The 18705-nt window shown below is 44.9% G+C and overlaps 1 protein-coding gene across 1 annotated transcript in view; it reads left to right on the top strand.

Moving 5' to 3' along the window:
• POLDIP2 (DNA polymerase delta interacting protein 2) overlaps positions 1–18705 on the top strand; it is a 26228-nt gene extending 7523 nt beyond the window's left edge. Inside the window, exons 3-11 of the mRNA XM_040423572.1 lie at positions 3246–3343; positions 3477–3573; positions 4909–4984; positions 9247–9354; positions 10331–10467; positions 11735–11761; positions 17082–17207; positions 17294–17373; positions 18290–18705. Of these exons, the coding sequence (XP_040279506.1) occupies positions 3246–3343; positions 3477–3573; positions 4909–4984; positions 9247–9354; positions 10331–10467; positions 11735–11761; positions 17082–17207; positions 17294–17373; positions 18290–18404 (864 nt within the window). The 3' untranslated portion in view covers positions 18405–18705. The remainder of the gene's footprint in view (positions 1–3245; positions 3344–3476; positions 3574–4908; positions 4985–9246; positions 9355–10330; positions 10468–11734; positions 11762–17081; positions 17208–17293; positions 17374–18289) is intronic.

Raw genomic sequence — 18705 nt, 5'->3', positions numbered from 1 at the left:
TTCCTCCATGGGTCATGCTCGGACATACCTTCTCTCCCCGGGGAGAGTCAGTCCGAGGTGGGGGGGATCACTAATTCAGACTCTGTCATGCACCCGAAGCAGTCTCCCAAGATTGCATCTACGGTGGCCAGCAGTACTGATGCTTACCCCCTTCCATATGCAGAGTCATTGCACTTCTACGGGATACAGTACTCGCTTCATATACTGTCCCCTTCCTTAGGTGGACTAAGTACAATAACACTGGTTTTTCAGTGCCAGGTGTATTCCCCCCCCCCCCCTTCCGTAGGTGGCGGAATTGCATCTTCACTGGGTTCAGTACCTGACGTTTGCATTAGCCCCTTCCATAGGTGGCGTGATGACATTATCACAGGTTGCAACGTCTGCTGTAGGCATTACCCCTTACAGTTTTGCGCTGATGGGGCAAGCACTGGCTACTACTGTGGGAGTGGTAATTGCTTCACAACTACATACTGGGGTGCTTACTTCTCAGCTCCTTCGCAGGGGCGGATTCTTCTAGTGCTAAATTCGGTGGCCTCTGCGGGTGGCCCCCTCCTTTGCTGGAGTAGGGGGCTAACAATGCAGTATGACTCCTCTTGCCTGGCTTCCTGGATGCTTGATTTTATTTCGCAAGTGGGGCGTGTCACCAGTCGGTACCCGCGGTTGCCCGATACTCTTCATCTAGTGGCATATGGGTACCGCCAGTGGATACGGTGGCTATTCCACATTGTATCCTTCTTTTGATGCTGGTTTTGGGCATGATTATAACTTCCTCTGCCTTCAGGGGGTTACCTAGCAACACTTGTATCCCAGAGACCCCCATCTCCATGAGCCTCCACTGTTCCGGTCGGTCATGGATTTGTCCACATCAATACGTAGTGCGTACACCATTACACTAATATGGTGCATGCGTTCCACCGAGTCGGGTGTTTTTCTCTGACTCTGTATTCTGTATCCACCACTTCTCCCTATTGGGAAAGTGATTATACTGGCACTCTGGTTTAGCTACTACAACCAGTTCTCCTCCATGGGGTAAGATTTTACGCTAAGGTTCGAGTTCGTGGTTGCTGCAGTGAGGCATCCCCTCAGGTGGGGGTCCTACCCTGGCGTTAGCTTGGCAGTTGCTCCTGTTTAGCGCCCTTCCAGGTGGAGAGTTTTGAGGCTCATGCCACCCCGCAAGCCTTAGTGGCTCCTGGGTTACTGCCTTCCCTCATCTGCATTGCACGGGGTATTCCTTGTGGCCTTCCATTCCCCTTTTACAGGGAATCCTTTCCATTGGTCCTGGGTGTGCTTACTGTGTCTACACGAAGCTTCCCTCCCTTCTATCCCGAGCAAGAGATCCAGAAGCATGCGACGTGTGCGTCCTGCTCTCCCCTTGGTAGGAGTTTCCCCTTCCCCTCCTATTCAGGGTTCTATGGAAGATCATGATGGAGGGCATTCCGACATTCCTAGTCGCTCCGGATGGCCCCGTCGCGCGTGATACGCCGACCTCGTTCTCCTTCTAGGAGACGTCCCTTGGTCGCTGCCGCTCAGAGACGACCTTCTTCAGGGTCCGGTCTTCCATCAGCCTTTAAGGTCTCCTCGTTTGACGGCGTGGCTATTGCAACCGCCATTCTGACGCGAAGAGGTTTTTTTTTTTTTTTAGCGGATGTCATCCGCACTACAATTCAGGCCAGGCAGCCTGCATCGCCCAGGATCTATTACAGGGCCTGGAGGTCTTCCTGGGTTTCTGGGGAACCGGAACATTCCCCCACTTCGTTGTTTCTCTCCCCAGTGTCCTGTCCATCCTTCAGTCAGGGTTGGACCTTGGTCTGGCCCTTAGTTCTTGGCAGGGTCAGGTGTTGGCGCTTTCTATCTTTTTCCAGCGTTCTCTGGCTCCCTTGGGCCTGTAAGAACCTTCTTTCTGGGAGTGGCACATTCTGTTCCTCAGTGCCAGCCTCTTTTAACGCCTTTGGATCTGAATTAGTCCTCTCAGTGCTCCAGGCTTCCCCCTGAAGCCTTGCAGGAGTTTTCACTCAGACTCCTGTCCTGGAAGGTAGTTTTTTTCTGGTTGCTATCACATCCATTAGATGGGTGTCCGAGTTGGCGCCATTCTCTTCCAGAGAGCCCTTCCTGGTTATTCATAGGAACAAGTGGGTTTCCGCCTGTGCCTTCTTTTCTTCCGAAGGCGGTCTCTGACTTCCATGTTAATGTGGAAATTCCTTCCCTCACTGTGTCCATCTCCTTCACACCCTAAGGAACAGGAGTTACACCATTTGGAAGTTGAGAGCTCTGAAGCTCTATTTAGCAGCCTCCAGTCCCTTCCCTTTTTTGTCTTTCGGAGGGTCCTCGCAAGAAATTGGCGGCCTCCAAGGTGGAAGTCGCACGTTGGTTTTTAGTCTGCAATTGCTGACACATACTGCGACGGGGAAGGGTTCCGCCCTTAGGTCGCACGGCTCACTCCACCAGAGCGGTAAGCGTATCTTGGCTTGGAGGAATCACGCTTCAGCTGCACAATTGTGTGGGCGGCTACTTGTCCTCCTTACACACATTCACAAGATTTTACTAGGTGCATACTTTGCATCGGTGGAGGCTGCCTTGGGCCGCATGGTTTTGCAGGCGGCAGTTTCTTAGATGCCTGCAGGGACGCTTGCTTCCATAGGTCTGTGGTTTTTCCCTCCCCGTGGACTGCTCTTGACCGTCCCACGGTTCCTGTGTCCCCCAATGAATATGGGTGAGAAAAGGATATTTTTGTATAGCTTACCAGTAAAATCTCTTTCTCGCTCTTCATTGGGGGACACAGCACCCACCCAGTATTGTTGTTCGGCCACAGTTGTGGCTGTTGCTGGTTAGAACCTGGTTCGGTTATTGGCATTGTTGCTGCTGCACGTTTTTTCGTTGGTTTACTTGCTTCTACTACTGCTTCTCACAAACTGAAGCTCTCTCTCCAGGCTGGAGGGGGTTTAGCTGCCAGGGGAAGAGCTAACTGCTTTTACTAGTATCAACGCCTCCTAGAGGACATAGCTATACCCACGGTCTCTGTGTCCCCCAATGAAGAGCGAGAAAGAAATTTTACTGGTAAGTTATACAAAAATCTCCTTTTTCATGATTGCGGGGGGCCTAGTGGTCTAAACCCCCCCAAAACTAATAGCAGAGCAGATAACTTTTTATAACCAAAATACGCCTTTAAATACTAAACATTATACTGGTAATGTAAATCCCATTCTTCTATATGGACGTTTTCTGCATCTCCGTGTTTTGTTGCACAGCTCTTCCTGCACAGCATATTTGGATACCGAGGCATCGTACTGTTTCCATGGCAGGCGAGATTATACGACCGAGATGTCGCTTCACCTGTCTCAGAAAAGTGAGTTTGGGTCTTACTGTTCTTCAGGCTCGATGTGATTTCATTAAGAGTAATTTGGCCCAGATTTAATGAATATGCATTTCTGTAATATCTAAGTGTAAGGAGCCTTTCATTGGCTGATTTCTATTTTCAGGTCAGAGACTTCAGCAGTTCATGGATCCAAAGAGGTCAAGGGCAAGACGCACACCTATTACCAAGTACTAATAGATGCTCGTGACTGCCCCCACATAGTAAGTGTGCTTCATTAATAGGAACTAAAAGGTATGTTCACAGAAGACTTGATGTGACTGACAATTTGCTCCATACAGGGTGGACATATCTCCTGTGCAGCCGGGGACCCTGAGGAATATGGGGCCCCTGCTTAACCCTTGCTTGTAACTGTAACTGGAAAAAAAATTATTAAAATGGAAAATCTGCCAAAAAAGTGAAATTTTTAGATTTTATCTCTATTTTCCATTAATTCTTGTGGAACACCTAAAAGGTTAACGACATTTGTAAAATCCGTTTTGAATACCTTGAGGGGTGTAGTTTCTAGAATGGTGTCATTTTTGGATGGTTTCTATTATGTAAGCCTCACAAAGTGACTTCAGACCTGAACTGGTCCTTTAAAAAGTGGGTTTTAGAAAATTTCTGAAATTTCAAGATTTGCTTCTAAACTTCTAAGCCTTGTAACATCCCCAAAAAATAAAATGGCATTCCTAAAATGATCCAAACATGAAGTAGACATATGGGGATGTAAAGTAATAACTATTTTTGTAGGTATTACTATGTATTAGAAGTAGAGAAATTGAAACTTGGAAATTTGCTAATTTTTCCAATTTTTTTTTTTTATAAATAAAAGATTATTTTATATTTTTTTTACTCCATTTTTCCAGTGTCATGAAGTACAATATGTGACAAAAAAACTATCTCAGAATGGCCTGGATAAGTCAAATCGTTTTAAAGTTATCACCACATAAAGTGACACTGGTCAGATTTGCAAAAAATGGCCTGGTCCTTAAGGTGAAAATGAGCCCGGTCTCTAAGGGGTTAAATGAATGGGTCCGGATTCCGTGCGGGCGCTGTGCGTTCGCATCACGCATTGCACCCGCGCAGAATTCTCGCTCGTCTGCAAGGTGCTTTTAGATATTATTATTATTATTTTTTTTTTAAAGAGGACCTTTCACTAGTTTAAAACTAAAAACTAAATATATCAGTGGGCAGAGCGGCGCCCTGGGGTCCCCCTGCACTTACTAGTATGTCTGGGCGCCGCTCCGTTCGCCCGGTATAGGCTCCGGTGTCTGCAGCTCCCTCTGTTGTACTGGGCGGAGTTTTTGTATTAGGGTTGTCCCTTGCTGCAGCGCTGGCCAATCGTAGCGCACAGCTCATAGCCTGGGAGTCCTCTGGGGGCATTGCTTCTGCAGCACGTACATGGATAACTGCAGGCTCCAATCAGATGTATGGAGCAGTCGTGGTGTTTTATATGAGAAAAATGTCCAAGCTTTTAGGAAACTAGTAAAATGGTTCAAAGACTGTTCCATCTTGGATTCATTGATAGTGTTTGTATGTCTTGTTTTCTTCACCAGTCACAAAGATCACAGACAGAAGCAGTGACGTTCCTTGCAAATCATGATGATAGTCGAGCTTTGTATGCAATTCCTGGTAAGTATTTTATGGATATTGACTTATGGAAAAAGAAACCTTATGGTTAAAGGGTTTTTCCCATCTGGAGATTTGGGGCAGATCCACAAGACATGTGATAAATGTTGATTAGTTGCAGGTCCCACCTCTGGAACCAGCGCCTGCCTTGAGAACAAGGCTCTGTCTTGCTCCGCTGGTAATGGAGAGGTGGACGTACATGCACGACTGTCTCCCTTCATTTGTGAGTTCCGAAAATAGCAGAGTAAGCTACTGTGGGTATGCCATAAATGTCCAGATGTGAATATCTCTTTAAAGAGAACCTGTCACCACAAAACGCAGTGCAATCTGTAGGCAGCATGTTATAGAGCAGGAGGAGCTGAGCGCAATGATATATATGGTACTCTTCTGGGATAAAATTCTGTAAAACTTGTAATTTATGCATGTAAATCATTCCCCCTTTCCGAGCTGAAACGGCTATTATTGGTGGTTGTTGGCGTTCTCTGTGTAAAGGCCCTTTAGACTAATTGAGAAGGTTCTCATTCATCATGTCATTCATGTTGTCACCTAAATGGTCGTTTGCAGACATCATATTGTGTTGTCTAAATAGCAGTCTGCTGCTGGCAAACAAGTCTGTATGGGGATGAGCGATGGCATTAGCGATCACTACTTCCTATACTGTGGAGGAGATCTCCTCCAGTGACGAGCAGGCGATTGCCGGGAAGGAACGCTTCTTTGCCAACAGTAGCCCAATGAATTGTCCCGTCTAAAGGGACCTTAAGTGTCACTAATAACCTGACTCCTGTGTACACTCAAACTCAGAAGAAGTAGAGACTTAGTCTACTTTCACACTTAGCTTTCCGTTTGTGAGATCCGTTCAGGGCTTTGGGCCCAGAGGGGAAAAATCATAGTAAGTCAATAAGAATCTCATTTGTTAAAATTAACCTGCAGATGAAGGGAATGTACATTTTGTATGTGTGTGTGTTTAAGGGCGCATTCACACAACCGTATTTTTCTGTCCGCATCCGTTCCGCAAAATTGCGGACCCATTCATTTCCATATGTCAGACAGGAATAGGCATTTCTATCATGTAGAAGGATTTTCCAATCCGCAAAAAAATTGATATGGTCGTGTGAATGGGCCCTTACATTGTATGTGTATGTATGTATGTATGTGTGTGTATGTATGTATGTGTGTGTATATATATATATATATATATATATATATATATATATATATATATATATATATATATATATATATATATATATATATATTTTACACTGCTCCAAAAAATAAAGGGAACACTTAAACAACACAATGTAACTCCAAGTCAATCACACTTCTGTGAAATCAAACTGTCCACTTAGGAAGCAACACTGAGTGACAATCAATTTCACATGCTGTTGTGCAAATGGGATAGAAAACAGGTGGAAATTATAGCCAACTAGCAAGACACCCCCAATAAAGGAGTGGTTCTGCAGGTGGTGACCACAGACCACTTCTCAGTTCCTATGCTTCCTGGCTGATGTTTTGGTCACTTTTGAATGCTGGCGGTGCTTTCACTCTAGTGGTAGCATGAGACGGAGTCTACAACCCACACAAGTGGCTCAGGTAGTGCAGCTTATCCAGGATGGCACATCAATGCGAGCTGTGGCAAGAAGGTTTGCTGTGTCTGTCAGCATAGTGTCCAGAGCATGGAGGCGCTACCAGGAGACAGGCCAGTACATCAGGAGATGTGGAGGAGGCCGTAGGAGGGCAACAACCCAGCAGCAGGACCGCTACCTCCGCCTTTGTGCAAGGAGGAACAGGAGGAGCACTGCCAGAGCCTTGCAAAATGACCTTCAGCAGGCCACAAATGTGCATGTGTCTGCTCAAACGGTCAGAAAGAGACTCCATGAGGGTGATATGAGGGCCCGACGTCCGCAGGTGGGGGTTGTGCTTACAACCCAACACCGTGCAGGACGTTTGGCATTTGCCAGAGAAAACCAAGATTGGCAAATTCGCCACTGGCGCCCTGTGCTCTTCACAGATGAAAGCAGGTTCACACTGAGCACATGTGACAGAGTCTGGAAACGCCGTGGAGAACGTTCTGCTGCCTGCAACATCCTCCAGCATGACCGGTTTGGCATTGGGTCAGTAATGGTGTGGGGTGGCATTTCTTTGGAGGGCCGCACAGCCCTCCATGTGCTCGCCAGAGGTAGCCTGACTGCCATTAGGTACCGAGATGAGATCCTCAGACCCCTTGTGAGACCATATGCTGGTGCGGTTGGCCCTGGGTTCCTCCTAATGCAAGACAATGCTAGACCTCATGTGGCTGGAGTGTGTCAGCAGTTCCTGCAAGACGAAGGCATTGATGCTATGGACTGGCCCGCCCGTTCCCCAGACCTGAATCCAATTGAGCACATCTGGGACATCATGTCTCACTCTATCCACCAACGTCACGTTGTACCACAGACTGTCCAGGAGTTGGCAGATGCTTTAGTCCAGGTCTGGGAGGAGATCCCTCAGGAGACCGTCCGCCACCTCATCAGGAGCATGCACAGGCGTTGTAGGGAGGTCATACAGGCACGTGGAGGCCACACACACTACTGAGCCTCATTTTGACTTGTTTTAAGGACATTACATCAAAGTTGGATCAGCCTGTAGTGTGTTTTTCCACTTTCATTTTGAGTGTGACTCCAAATCCAGACCTCCCATGGCTTGAAAAATCTGATTTCCATTTTTTTATTTTTATGTGATTTTGTTGTCAGCACATTCAACTATGTAAAGAATAAAGTATTTCAGAAGAATATTTAATTAACTCAGATCTAGGATGTTATTTTTGTGTTCCCTTTATTTTTTTGAGCAGTGTGTGTGTGTGTGTGATATATATATATTGGACACACCTCATTCAAAGAGTTTTCTTTATTTTCATGACTATGAAAATTGCAGATTCACACTGAAGGCATCAAAACTATGAATTAACACATGTGGAATTATATACATAACAAACAAGTGTGAAACAACTGAAAATATGTCATATTCTAGGTTCTTCAAAGTAGCCACCTTTTGCTTTGATTACTGCTTTGGACACTCTTGGCATTCTCTTGATGAGCTTCAAGAGGTAGTCCCCTGAAATGGTGTTCACTTCACAGGTGTGCCCTGTCAGGTTTAATAAGTGGGATTTCTTGCCTTATAAATGGGGTTGGGACCATCAGTTGCGTTGAGGTGAAGTCAGGTGGATACACAGCTGATAGTCCTACTGAATAGACTGTGAGAATTTGTATTATGGCAAGAAAAAAGCAGCTAAGTAAAGAAAAACGAGTGGCCATCATTACTTTAAGAAATGAAGGTCAGTCAGTCAGCCGAAAAATTGGGAAAACTTTGAAAGTAAGGGCTATGTATATATCTATATATATATATATATATTCCCACATTTTTGAGGAGTTGTTTGGTGTAAGTGTAGAGATGCTTCAGTCCTGAATATGAAAAGATGTCCATGGGCAGTTTTAGGCTAGTTTCACGTATGCGTTAATGGTATCCATCAGACTTACTAGAACAGCCTGCCAGTGTTCCCCGAATCCGGCCTAGCCAGATATTATAGTGCACCGCCGGAGCCCATTGACTATAATTGGATCGGCTGGTTTCAGGCATGAACGCTGGGATTTGGCTGGACATAACTGGTGCATATTCCAGATATGGTGAACTCCTGCAGGCCGTTCCTCTGTTGGATACCTTTAGCACATATGTGAAAGTAGCCTAAGTAACCAATGTTTATATACCCAGCCGGGGAATTCTGAGTCAATTAGCTAGAGTGCAAAACAGCTAGAATACTATTTTGCACTGAAGGAACCGGCCTTTTTCGTGATAAATTTTAATTTAATAGACTCCGTATAAAACCTGTGGCTGCATTGGAGGGAAATTAGACATTAGGGGAGAGTTATCAAAACTGGTCTAAAGGAAAACTGGCTTAGTTGCCCATAGCAAGCAATCAGAATCCAACTTTTATTTTCTCAAAAGTGCTCTGGAAAATGAAAGGTGGATCCTGATTGGTTGCTATGGGAAACTAAGCCAGTTCTACTTTACACCAGTTTGGTAAATCACTCCCTTGGTGCCTGGTTCTGGTGAAGATGAGGATGGATCTCTGGGGATCCTGGCAACTCCCTGTGCTCTGATTATTTTTGAGAGAATCATATAACAAAGGGATTTCCATAGTGGGCCACCGCTTTAATATCTTTATAGACATGGAAAATACCAGCGTTTTGCGTCTTAGAAAATCTTTTTTTCTTCTGTATCCCATAAAGGTTTAGATTATGTAAGTCATGAGGATATACTTCCCTACAACTCTACTGATCAAATCCCCATACAGCATGAACTATTTGAAAGGTTCCTAAGCTATGATCAAACCAAAGGTAAGTTATAGTAATCGCCCTCATATTTGTCAAAATTGGATTTAAAGTGGTTTTCCAGTGTCTAGGTTTGGTGATCTGTCCCCGGGATAGGTCATCAATATCAGGTCATTGGCGGTCCAACACGTGGCACCCACCGCTCAGGTATTTTTGTCAATCGCCAGTGCCATAAACAACTGTTTCGTTTCTGGCCGAAAACAGCTAATCTTGGCGGTGTCGGACCCCCATCATCCGGATGATGACCTATCCTGAGGATAGCTTATCAATATCTAGACACTGGATGTCCTTTTCAAGTGAGTATTCCAACCTTGGACATTTATGATGTATACGCAACCTGCATTATAGGGAGACCACTGCATCCTGGAAACACATGAATGGAAAGGTGGCCGCTCATGTGCGTGGCTCTCTCCATTCACTTCTCTGAGGGGTTTTGGATACAGCAAAGCACAGCTTCTTGACTGTTTCTGTAATTCTCATAGAGGTTAATGTTGGGAGCTGCACGTGTGCCCACTTTTCATTCATTCTTAAACTAGATGTGCCGGCTTGTGGATATGCCATAAATTTCCAAGGTACAAAATAATCTGTTGTCCAGGTGGGATAACAGCTATTTATGACCTATGCTCAGGATAGGTCATCAATATCTGGTAAACCCAGCACCTGCCACCGGTAAGATGTTACATGCAGTCGCCAGAAGTTAAACAGCATATGGATCCAGAAACAGAAAGTCCGTCCACTATGTAGCCGTGCTGGCATAGTGCAGATCGCCTGCCATTCAGTTACATAGGAGCTGAGATGATGTACACCGGCACAGTCAGTACTAAGGCCACCGTCTAGTTGCTAGTGCTGGCGCCTGCTGAAAAACAGCAGATCTGCGGGGTCCTGGGTGTTGGACCACCAGCAATTTTGAGGACAGATCATTAGTTTCTGTTTCTTGGAAAGTCCTTTAAAATGCTTCTAATGACCTTCCTTTTTCTTCAAGTGCCACCGTTTGTAGCATGTGAAACACTTCATGCTTGGCAGGAAAAGAATCATCCTTGGCTGGAGCTGTCTGATGTGCATAGGGAGACAACTGAGAATATCCGTGTCACAGTGATTCCCTTCTACATGGGAATGAGGGTCTGTGTTGTGCTTTATTAGCCATTGTTGGAACCACGTCTGTATTGCATTAATCATAGCCATAGAGAACTGCTGCATGAATAACTCTTTTATAGTTTATATTTAGTACCATTTTTGCAAGCTATATTGATGATCGACCTTTTAGAAGTGTACCTTGGGCCTCATGCACACGACCGTTGTTCGGGTCCGCATCCGAGCCGCCGTTTTTGCGGCTCGGATGCGGACCCATTCACTTCAATGGGGCAGCAAAAGATGTGGACAGCACTCTGTGTGCTGTCCGCATCCGTTGCTCCGTTCCGTGGCCCTGCAAAAAAATAAATAAATAACCTGTCCTTGTCCATTTTGCGCACAAGAATAGGCATTTCTACAATGGGCCGCCCGTTCCGTTCTGCAAATTGCGGAAGGCACACGGACGGCTTTAGTTTTTTGCAGATCCGCGGTTTGCGGACCTCAAAAAACGGAACGGTCGTGTGCATGAGGCCTTACACCAAGGCTTATTCCCCCATGTGCCATCCTGACAATTTTATTTATTTTTTTCCATACATGTAAAGGTGCTTTCTAGTCTTATTTCGATTAAACTGTATATGTTCTACAGTATGTTACTAGACAAAAATGTAAACCTACTTTTTAAATCGCCTGCTGGTCTTTGTTTACACTGCTGTCGTAATGACGTGTCTCCTTAAAGACTTGACCGCTACAGCCACTAACTGGTTGCAACGGCGTTGTCGTGTCAGTACTGTAGCTAGTGAGTAATTGGCACCTTCAGATGAGCGAATTTCATATTTTGAAATTCGTTCACGCTTCGTTTACTGGTAAAAGGTGAATTGCGTTAAGAATTCTGTTACCACGGACCATAACGCAATTCTATGACGGAATGCATAACTGAATGCCTTTAGAGGGCTGCAAAACTGATCCGTCCCGTTTCCGTTATGCAGGAGAGGACTCTAGCATTACGGACACGGACGGATCCGTTTTGCAGCCCATAGACTTCTATGAAGACGGAATGAATAACAGAATGCCTCTAATTCACCTTTTACCAGTAGCGTGAACGAATTTCATAACCTGAAATTCGCTCCTCTCTATTGGCACCTTATGTGTTAGGACAAGCTGCCATTGTTGCAACAGTGTAAACAGAGCAATGAGGGATCTGAAACTAAGTCCGTTTTATTACTGTAACCCCTACACAGTTTATTAAAAAAAGAAAGTTGTAAAATCCTTTCAAAATATGATTGAGTAAAAAATATATATTTTTTTTTTCTCGTTACAGGAAGCTCAGAATTCCCATGTCTACTGGGTAAGTAACTCTTCCTTGTCATTGGTAGGTAATCAAGCAAAACGCCTCTGAAAGATTTAAGCAGTTAGAATTAGGCTTAGGGCTCATGCACACGAACATATTTTCTTTTTGTGTCCGTTCGGTGTGTTTTTGTTTTTATTTTTATTTTTTTTGGTGGACCATATGCTGAACCATTGATTTCAATGGGTCCGCCAAAAAAAGGAAGTTACTCTGTGTGCAATCTGTTTCTGTTTGTCCGTTCCACAAACAATAGAACATGTCCTATTAAAGGGGTTCTGCAGATTTATTTATTTTTTTTAAACCGATGATCTATCCTCTGGATAGATCATCAGCATCTGATTGGCGGGGGCCGACACATGGGACCCCTGCCGATTAGCTGTTTGAGAAGGCAGTGTCGCTGGCACTAGTGCAGCTGTCTTCTCGCGGTTTACCGCTGGCCCAGTGACGTTTCGACTAGTATCACTGGGTGGGGCTAAGCTCCATTCAAGTGAACAGAGCTTAACCGCGCCCAGGCCAATCATACTAGTCTTGACGTCACTGGGCCTGCAGTAAACAGCGAAAAGGCTGCAGCGCTACTGCCAGTGCCGCTGCCTTCTCAAACAGCTGATTAGCAGGGGTCGGACCCCCCGCCGATCAGATGCTGATCATCAGTTTAAAAAAAAAACTGCAGAACCCCTTTAATGTCCGCATTATGGACAAGGATAATACTATTATATTAGGGGCCAGCTGTTCCGCAAAATCCTGAATTTTTTGCAGATCCATTTTCTGCGTACTTTAAAATACATACGATCGTGTGCATGAGCCCTTATGCATTTTATTTTTTTTTTTTCTTCTAGAACAGCGCCTATGGAATAGGTGCATATTAGTGCTACATAGAAAGAAAAAAAACTGAAAAATATCTGCACGGGGCAAGAGCATTGCAAAGTATAGTACAGCCATCAGCCCCACTGGATCGTCAAGATCCAAGTGGGACTTGATAAAAAAAAAAAAGTGTGAAAAAAAAAAAAGTAAAAAAATAAAATTGCCTTTTCCTATCCGCGCATTTATAAGAGATTTAAAAAATGAAAAGAAAAAAAAAAATATATAAACTACACATATTACACCGCGTCCGTAACAACCAGCTCTATAAAAAATATCATATGACCTAACTCCTCAGGTCAAGGATGGGCAAACGGTGGCTCTCCAGCTGTTGTAAAACTACAACTGGCAGTATGCCCAGTCCCTACAGCAGGGCATGATGGGATTTGTAGTTTTTTTACAACAGCTGGAGTGCTGCAGTTTGCATATCACTGCCTCAGGTGAACACTGTAAAAAAAAATAATAATAAAAGTGCCAAAAAAAGCCATTTTTTGGTCGCCTTACAGCACAAAAATTGTAACACCAAGCGATCAAAAAGGCGTATACCCCCCAAAATACTACCAATCGAACAGTCACCTCATCCCAAAAGATTATCCCCTATATAAGACAATCAGTCAAAAAATAAAAAAGCTGTGACTCTCAGACTATGGAGATACTAAAACATAATTATTATTTTTTTTGTTTCAAAAATGCTAATATTGTGTAAAACTTAAATAAGAAAAAGTATATATATATTAGGTATTGCCACGTCTGTAACGATCTGCTCTATAAAAATGTCACATTACCTAACCCCTCAGGTGAGCGCTGTAAAAATAAATAAAAACTTACAAAACAACAAATTTTTTGGTCACGTTGCTCCATAAAGTGTAATAATGAATGTTCAAAAAATCATATGTACCTAAAAATACCAATAAAAACGACAATTTTCTGCAAAAAACGAGCCCCTGCACAAGATCGGCAGAAAAAAAAAAGCGTTCAGAAAATGGAGACACAAACTAATTTTTTTTTTTCAAAAATGCTTTATTATGTAAAACTGAAACAAAGAAAGTAGACATATTTGATATCATTGCGTCCATAACAACCTGATCTATAAAAATAGCGCATGATCTACCCTGTCAGATGAATCTTGTAAAAAAATAAAATAAAAAAAAACTGTGCTAAGACATTTTTTGGGTTATCTTGCCTCACAAAAAACGAATATAGAGCGATTTAAAAATCATATGTACACCAAAATAGTACCAATAAAACTGGCACCTTATTCCCTATTTTCCAAAATGGGGTCTCTTTTTGGGAGTTTCTACTGTAAGGGTGCATCAGGGAGCTTCAAATGGGACATGGCATCTAGAAACCAGTCCAGCAAAATCTGCCTTCCAAAAACCATATGGCACTGCTTTCCTTTTGCGCCCTGCCGCGTGCCCTTATATCCGTTTACGACCACATATGGGGTGTTTCTGTAAACCGCAAAATCAGGGTAATAAATATTGAGTTTTGTTTGGCTGTTAACCCTCGATGTGTTAAAGAGAAAAATGGATTAAAATTGAAAATCTGCCAAAAAAGTGAAATTTAGAAATTTCATCTCCATTTTCCTTGAATTCTTGTGTAACATCATCTAAAGCAGTGGTTCTCAACCTTTCTAAAGCCGTGACCCCTTAATACAGTTCCTCATGTTGTGGTGACCCCCAACCATTACATTTTTTTCCTTGCTACTTCATAACTAATTTTGCTACTGTTATGAATTGTAATGTAAATATCTGATATGCAGGATGTATTTTTATTGCTACAAATTGAACATAATTAAAGCAGAGTAATTAATCACAAAGACATCCACAGATCCCCCCCCCCTAAACGGTGCCATCCACAGATCTCCCCCCTAAACGGTGCCATCCACAGATCTCCCCCCTAAACAGTGCCATCCACAGATCTCTCCTCCCCTAAACAGTGCCATCCACAGATCCCTCCTCCCCTAAACAGTGCCATCCACAGATCCCCCCCCCCCCCTAAACAGTGCCATCCACAGATCCCCCCCCCTAAACAGTGCCATCCACAGATCCCCCCCCCTAAACAGTGCCATCCACAGATCCCCCCCCCCTAAACAGTGCCATCCACAGATCCCCCCCCCCTAAACAGTGCCATCCACAGATCCCCCCCCTAAACAGTGCCATCCACAGATCCCCCCCCCCTAAACAGTGCCATCCACAGATCGCCCCCCTAAACAGTGCCATCCACAGATCTCCCCCCTAAACAGTGCCATCCACAGACCCCCCCCCCCCCTAAACGGTGCCATCCACAGATCCCCCCCCCTTAACAGTGCCATCCACAGATCCCCCCCCTAAACAGTGCCATCCACAGATCCCCCCCCTAAACAGTGCCATCCACAGATCCCCCCCCTAAACAGTGCCATCCACAGATCCCCCCCCTAAACAGTGCCATCCACAGATCCCCCCCTAAACAGTGCCATCCACAGATCCCCCCCCTAAACAGTGCCATCCACAGATCCCCCCCTAAACAGTGCCATCCACAGATCCCCCCTAAACAGTGCCATCCACAGATCCCCCCTAAACAGTGCCATCCACAGATCCCCCCTAAACAGTGCCATCCACAGATCCCCCCTAAACAGTGCCATCCACAGATCCCCCCTAAACAGTGCCATCCACAGATCCCCCCTAAACAGTGCCATCCACAGATCCCCCCTAAACAGTGCCATCCACAGATCCCCCCTAAACAGTGCCATCCACAGATCCCCCCTAAACAGTGCCATCCACAGATCCCCCCTAAACAGTGCCATCCACAGATCCCCCCTAAACAGTGCCATCCACAGATCCCCCCTAAACAGTGCCATCCACAGATCCCCCCTAAACAGTGCCATCCACAGATCCCCCCTAAACAGTGCCATCCACAGATCCCCCCTAAACAGTGCCATCCACAGATCCCCCCTAAACAGTGCCATCCACAGATCCCCCCTAAACAGTGCCATCCACAGATCCCCCCTAAACAGTGCCATCCACAGATCCCCCCTAAACAGTGCCATCCACAGATCCCCCCTAAACAGTGCCATCCACAGATCCCCCCTAAACAGTGCCATCCACAGATCCCCCCTAAACAGTGCCATCCACAGATCCCCCCTAAACAGTGCCATCCACAGATCCCCCCTAAACAGTGCCATCCACAGATCCCCCCTAAACAGTGCCATCCACAGATCCCCCCCCCCTAAACAGTGCCATCCACAGATCCCCCCCCCCTAAACAGTGCCATCCACAGATCCCCCCCCCCCCCCCTAAACAGTGCCATCCACAGATCCCCCCCCCCCCCCCTAAACAGTGCCATCCACAGATCCCCCCCCCCCCCCCCCCCTAAACAGTGCCATAATGGGGGGGAGATCTGTGGATGGCACTGTTTAGGGGAGGAGGGATCTGTGGATGGCACTGTAGGCGGATCTGTGGATGGCACTGCCATCCACAGATCCCCCTACAGTGCCATCCACAGATCTCCCTCCCCGACGCTCACAGCAGTATATTTATAAACTAATCAGTAACTACTTTAACTTTAATCATTGCTCATTGCTGAGCTCTTTACTTGGATTATAATTTATTTGGATATGGGATATCTTACTTTGTCTTAGCTCCGGTAATAGCAGGCAGTGCGGGGGGCGGCGCTCACTCACGTCACGCGCCTGCGCCGCCTAGTGTTTAGGGTACATTATTGGTTTTCATTTTTTTTGTTTTGTTTTGTTCTCCTAGCTGACTTGAAGCAACATTTTATTTTTTTTTTCTTCTTTTTTGATCACTTCTGTAATGCCTTGAAATACATAGTACAGACAGGCAGCATATTAAGCCATGCCTCTGTAACATGGCCCAAGAAGTGCTTATGGCAGGCTTTGGAGCCTTTGTTATGCCCCCGTTTAACATAATAGTATATCAGTTCACCGTGATCACATTATGATGGGGGAGGGGGGGAGCAATGGTTAACGGGGAGCTCACTGTCAAAAATCTTAGATGCCACAGTTGATATCGACCACTGCATCTAAGGGGTTAACAAGACTAGGAGACTCTATTTATCGGTCTCTGATCGGTGCCTGATGCTAGAGGCTGCCAGTAATGGCCTTGGCATCCGGATTGCAGTATGCACAGGATGGGAAAACTCCTTTTATATCACAGTGCTAATACGTTGAGACTTAGGGCCTCATCTATCAACTGTCTAACAGGAAAAGTGTCTTGGTTGCCCATAGCAACCAATCAGCGCTCACCTTTCATTTCTTAAAGTGTTCTGAAAAAATGAAAGGTGAGCTCTGATTGGTTGCTGTGGGCAACGAAGACCTGTTAGACAGTTGATAGATGAGGCCTTTAGTTTATACTGCAGAAAAAAATGTGCAGTATGTGCATTAATGACTGGAATTAAGGTGCTGTCGTTTTCTTTAAATGCCGCTCATGTCTATCAGTAATTTTAGTATCTGCTTAACCTTTAGTGGCGTTACTGCATCCGTCTGGAGAACCTCAGTGTTGAAGTAGTTCAGTTGAGAGAGCGTCATTGGCGGATTTTCAGCCTCTCTGGTACGCTGGAGACTGTGAGAGGTCGTGGTGTTGTGGGCCGGGTAAGGTCACCATTCGAGTTTCTTGCATGGTGTCTGATCATCGTGTGGGTGAATTTTGTGCTTACCTAGTTTTGTACCACATCTAGGAGCCGGTACTTTCCAAGGAGCAGCCAGCTTTCCAGTACAGTAGTCATGTATCCCTGCAGGCTTCCAGTGGCCATATGTGGTGAGACACTTCACTTCTTTGTACTAAGCAATGTTTTAAAGGAGTTATCCAGAAATTGATAATGATGACCCACCCTCAGGATAGGTCATCATTACCACATCGGCAGGGGTCCGAGCTGGTTCAGGGAGCTCTAAGTGCTTCAGCCTTCCAAGCACAGCGTCATACATTGGACAGCGGCTGTGCTTGGTATTGCCGTTCAGCCCCATTCACATCAATGGGGTTGAGCTGCAACTAGGCCATGGAACCAACGTACCATGGCCTAGGACATGTTTTTTCTTTCCTGATCTGTTCCGTTTTTTGCGGAACAGATCTGGACCAGATCTGGACCCATTCATTTTCAACGTTATAAAACATGTCCTATTCTTTTCCGCAAAATTCGGATCCTGGTACAATACAAAGTCAATGGATCCGCAAAAAACGGAGGACATTCGGATGTCATTACGTATGTCATCCGTTTTATGCTGATTCCGTTCCTGGAAATTACATTTTAATATATATATATATTTTTTTTCCAAAGAAATCCAAACAACTTTATTTGCTTATTGAAATTTATACATGTTTCCGTTTTTTGCGAATCCGCAAAAAACGGATGACATACGGAAACATTTTCAGGAACAACGGATCCGCAAAAAACGGACCGAAAATCGGGATATAGAAAAATACTGACGTGTGAATGTAGCCTTAGTGTGCACACTGGAACTTGTTGTTTCGCAACAGCTGGAGTGCCGAAGGTTGCTGACCTCACAGAACGCTGATCTGCAGGGGTCCCGGGTGTTGGACACCTGCTGATCTGATCTTAATGACCTATCCAGAGAATAGGTCATCAATATTAATTACCAGATAACCCCTTTAACTGTAACAGATGGGGAACTATGTACATACAGATTCTTACCATTGCCTCATCCTTGTGTTTCAGGGGAACGTTCCGGTTTGAGCGACCTGATGGTTCACATTTTGATGTCAGAATTCCACCTTTCTCTCTGGAAAGTAACAAAGATGAGAAAACGCCCCCATCTGGTCTTCACTGGTAGTGATATTGTCCACACACAGCCTTGACTAAAACGCACTTTATCAGGCCATTGTGTTCCAGAGATTGTCAGAAGGAAGCGCTGGTATATTTTGCTTCCCCAGATCCCTTTTTGTCTAGTTTTTAAGAGGAGGATTTGTATTGGGATCCACCTTCTTGATACAGAAGCTGCTGTGTTCATAGTAAATTCCCACAAAGCTGAGCCTTCCAAATCACCCAAGAGCCTGGTTGGGAATTAAAGTTTGTATTTTTTTTTTTTCAGTTTTTTTTTTTTTTTTTCTTTTTTCTTTTTTTCAATAAAGCAA

Source organism: Bufo bufo, chromosome 3 (genome assembly GCF_905171765.1).
Source record: "Bufo bufo chromosome 3, aBufBuf1.1, whole genome shotgun sequence".
Taxonomy (NCBI): Eukaryota; Metazoa; Chordata; class Amphibia; order Anura; family Bufonidae; genus Bufo; species Bufo bufo.
The sequence above is the reverse complement of the archived record's forward strand: the minus strand, read 5'-3'. Positions and strand labels throughout refer to the sequence as shown.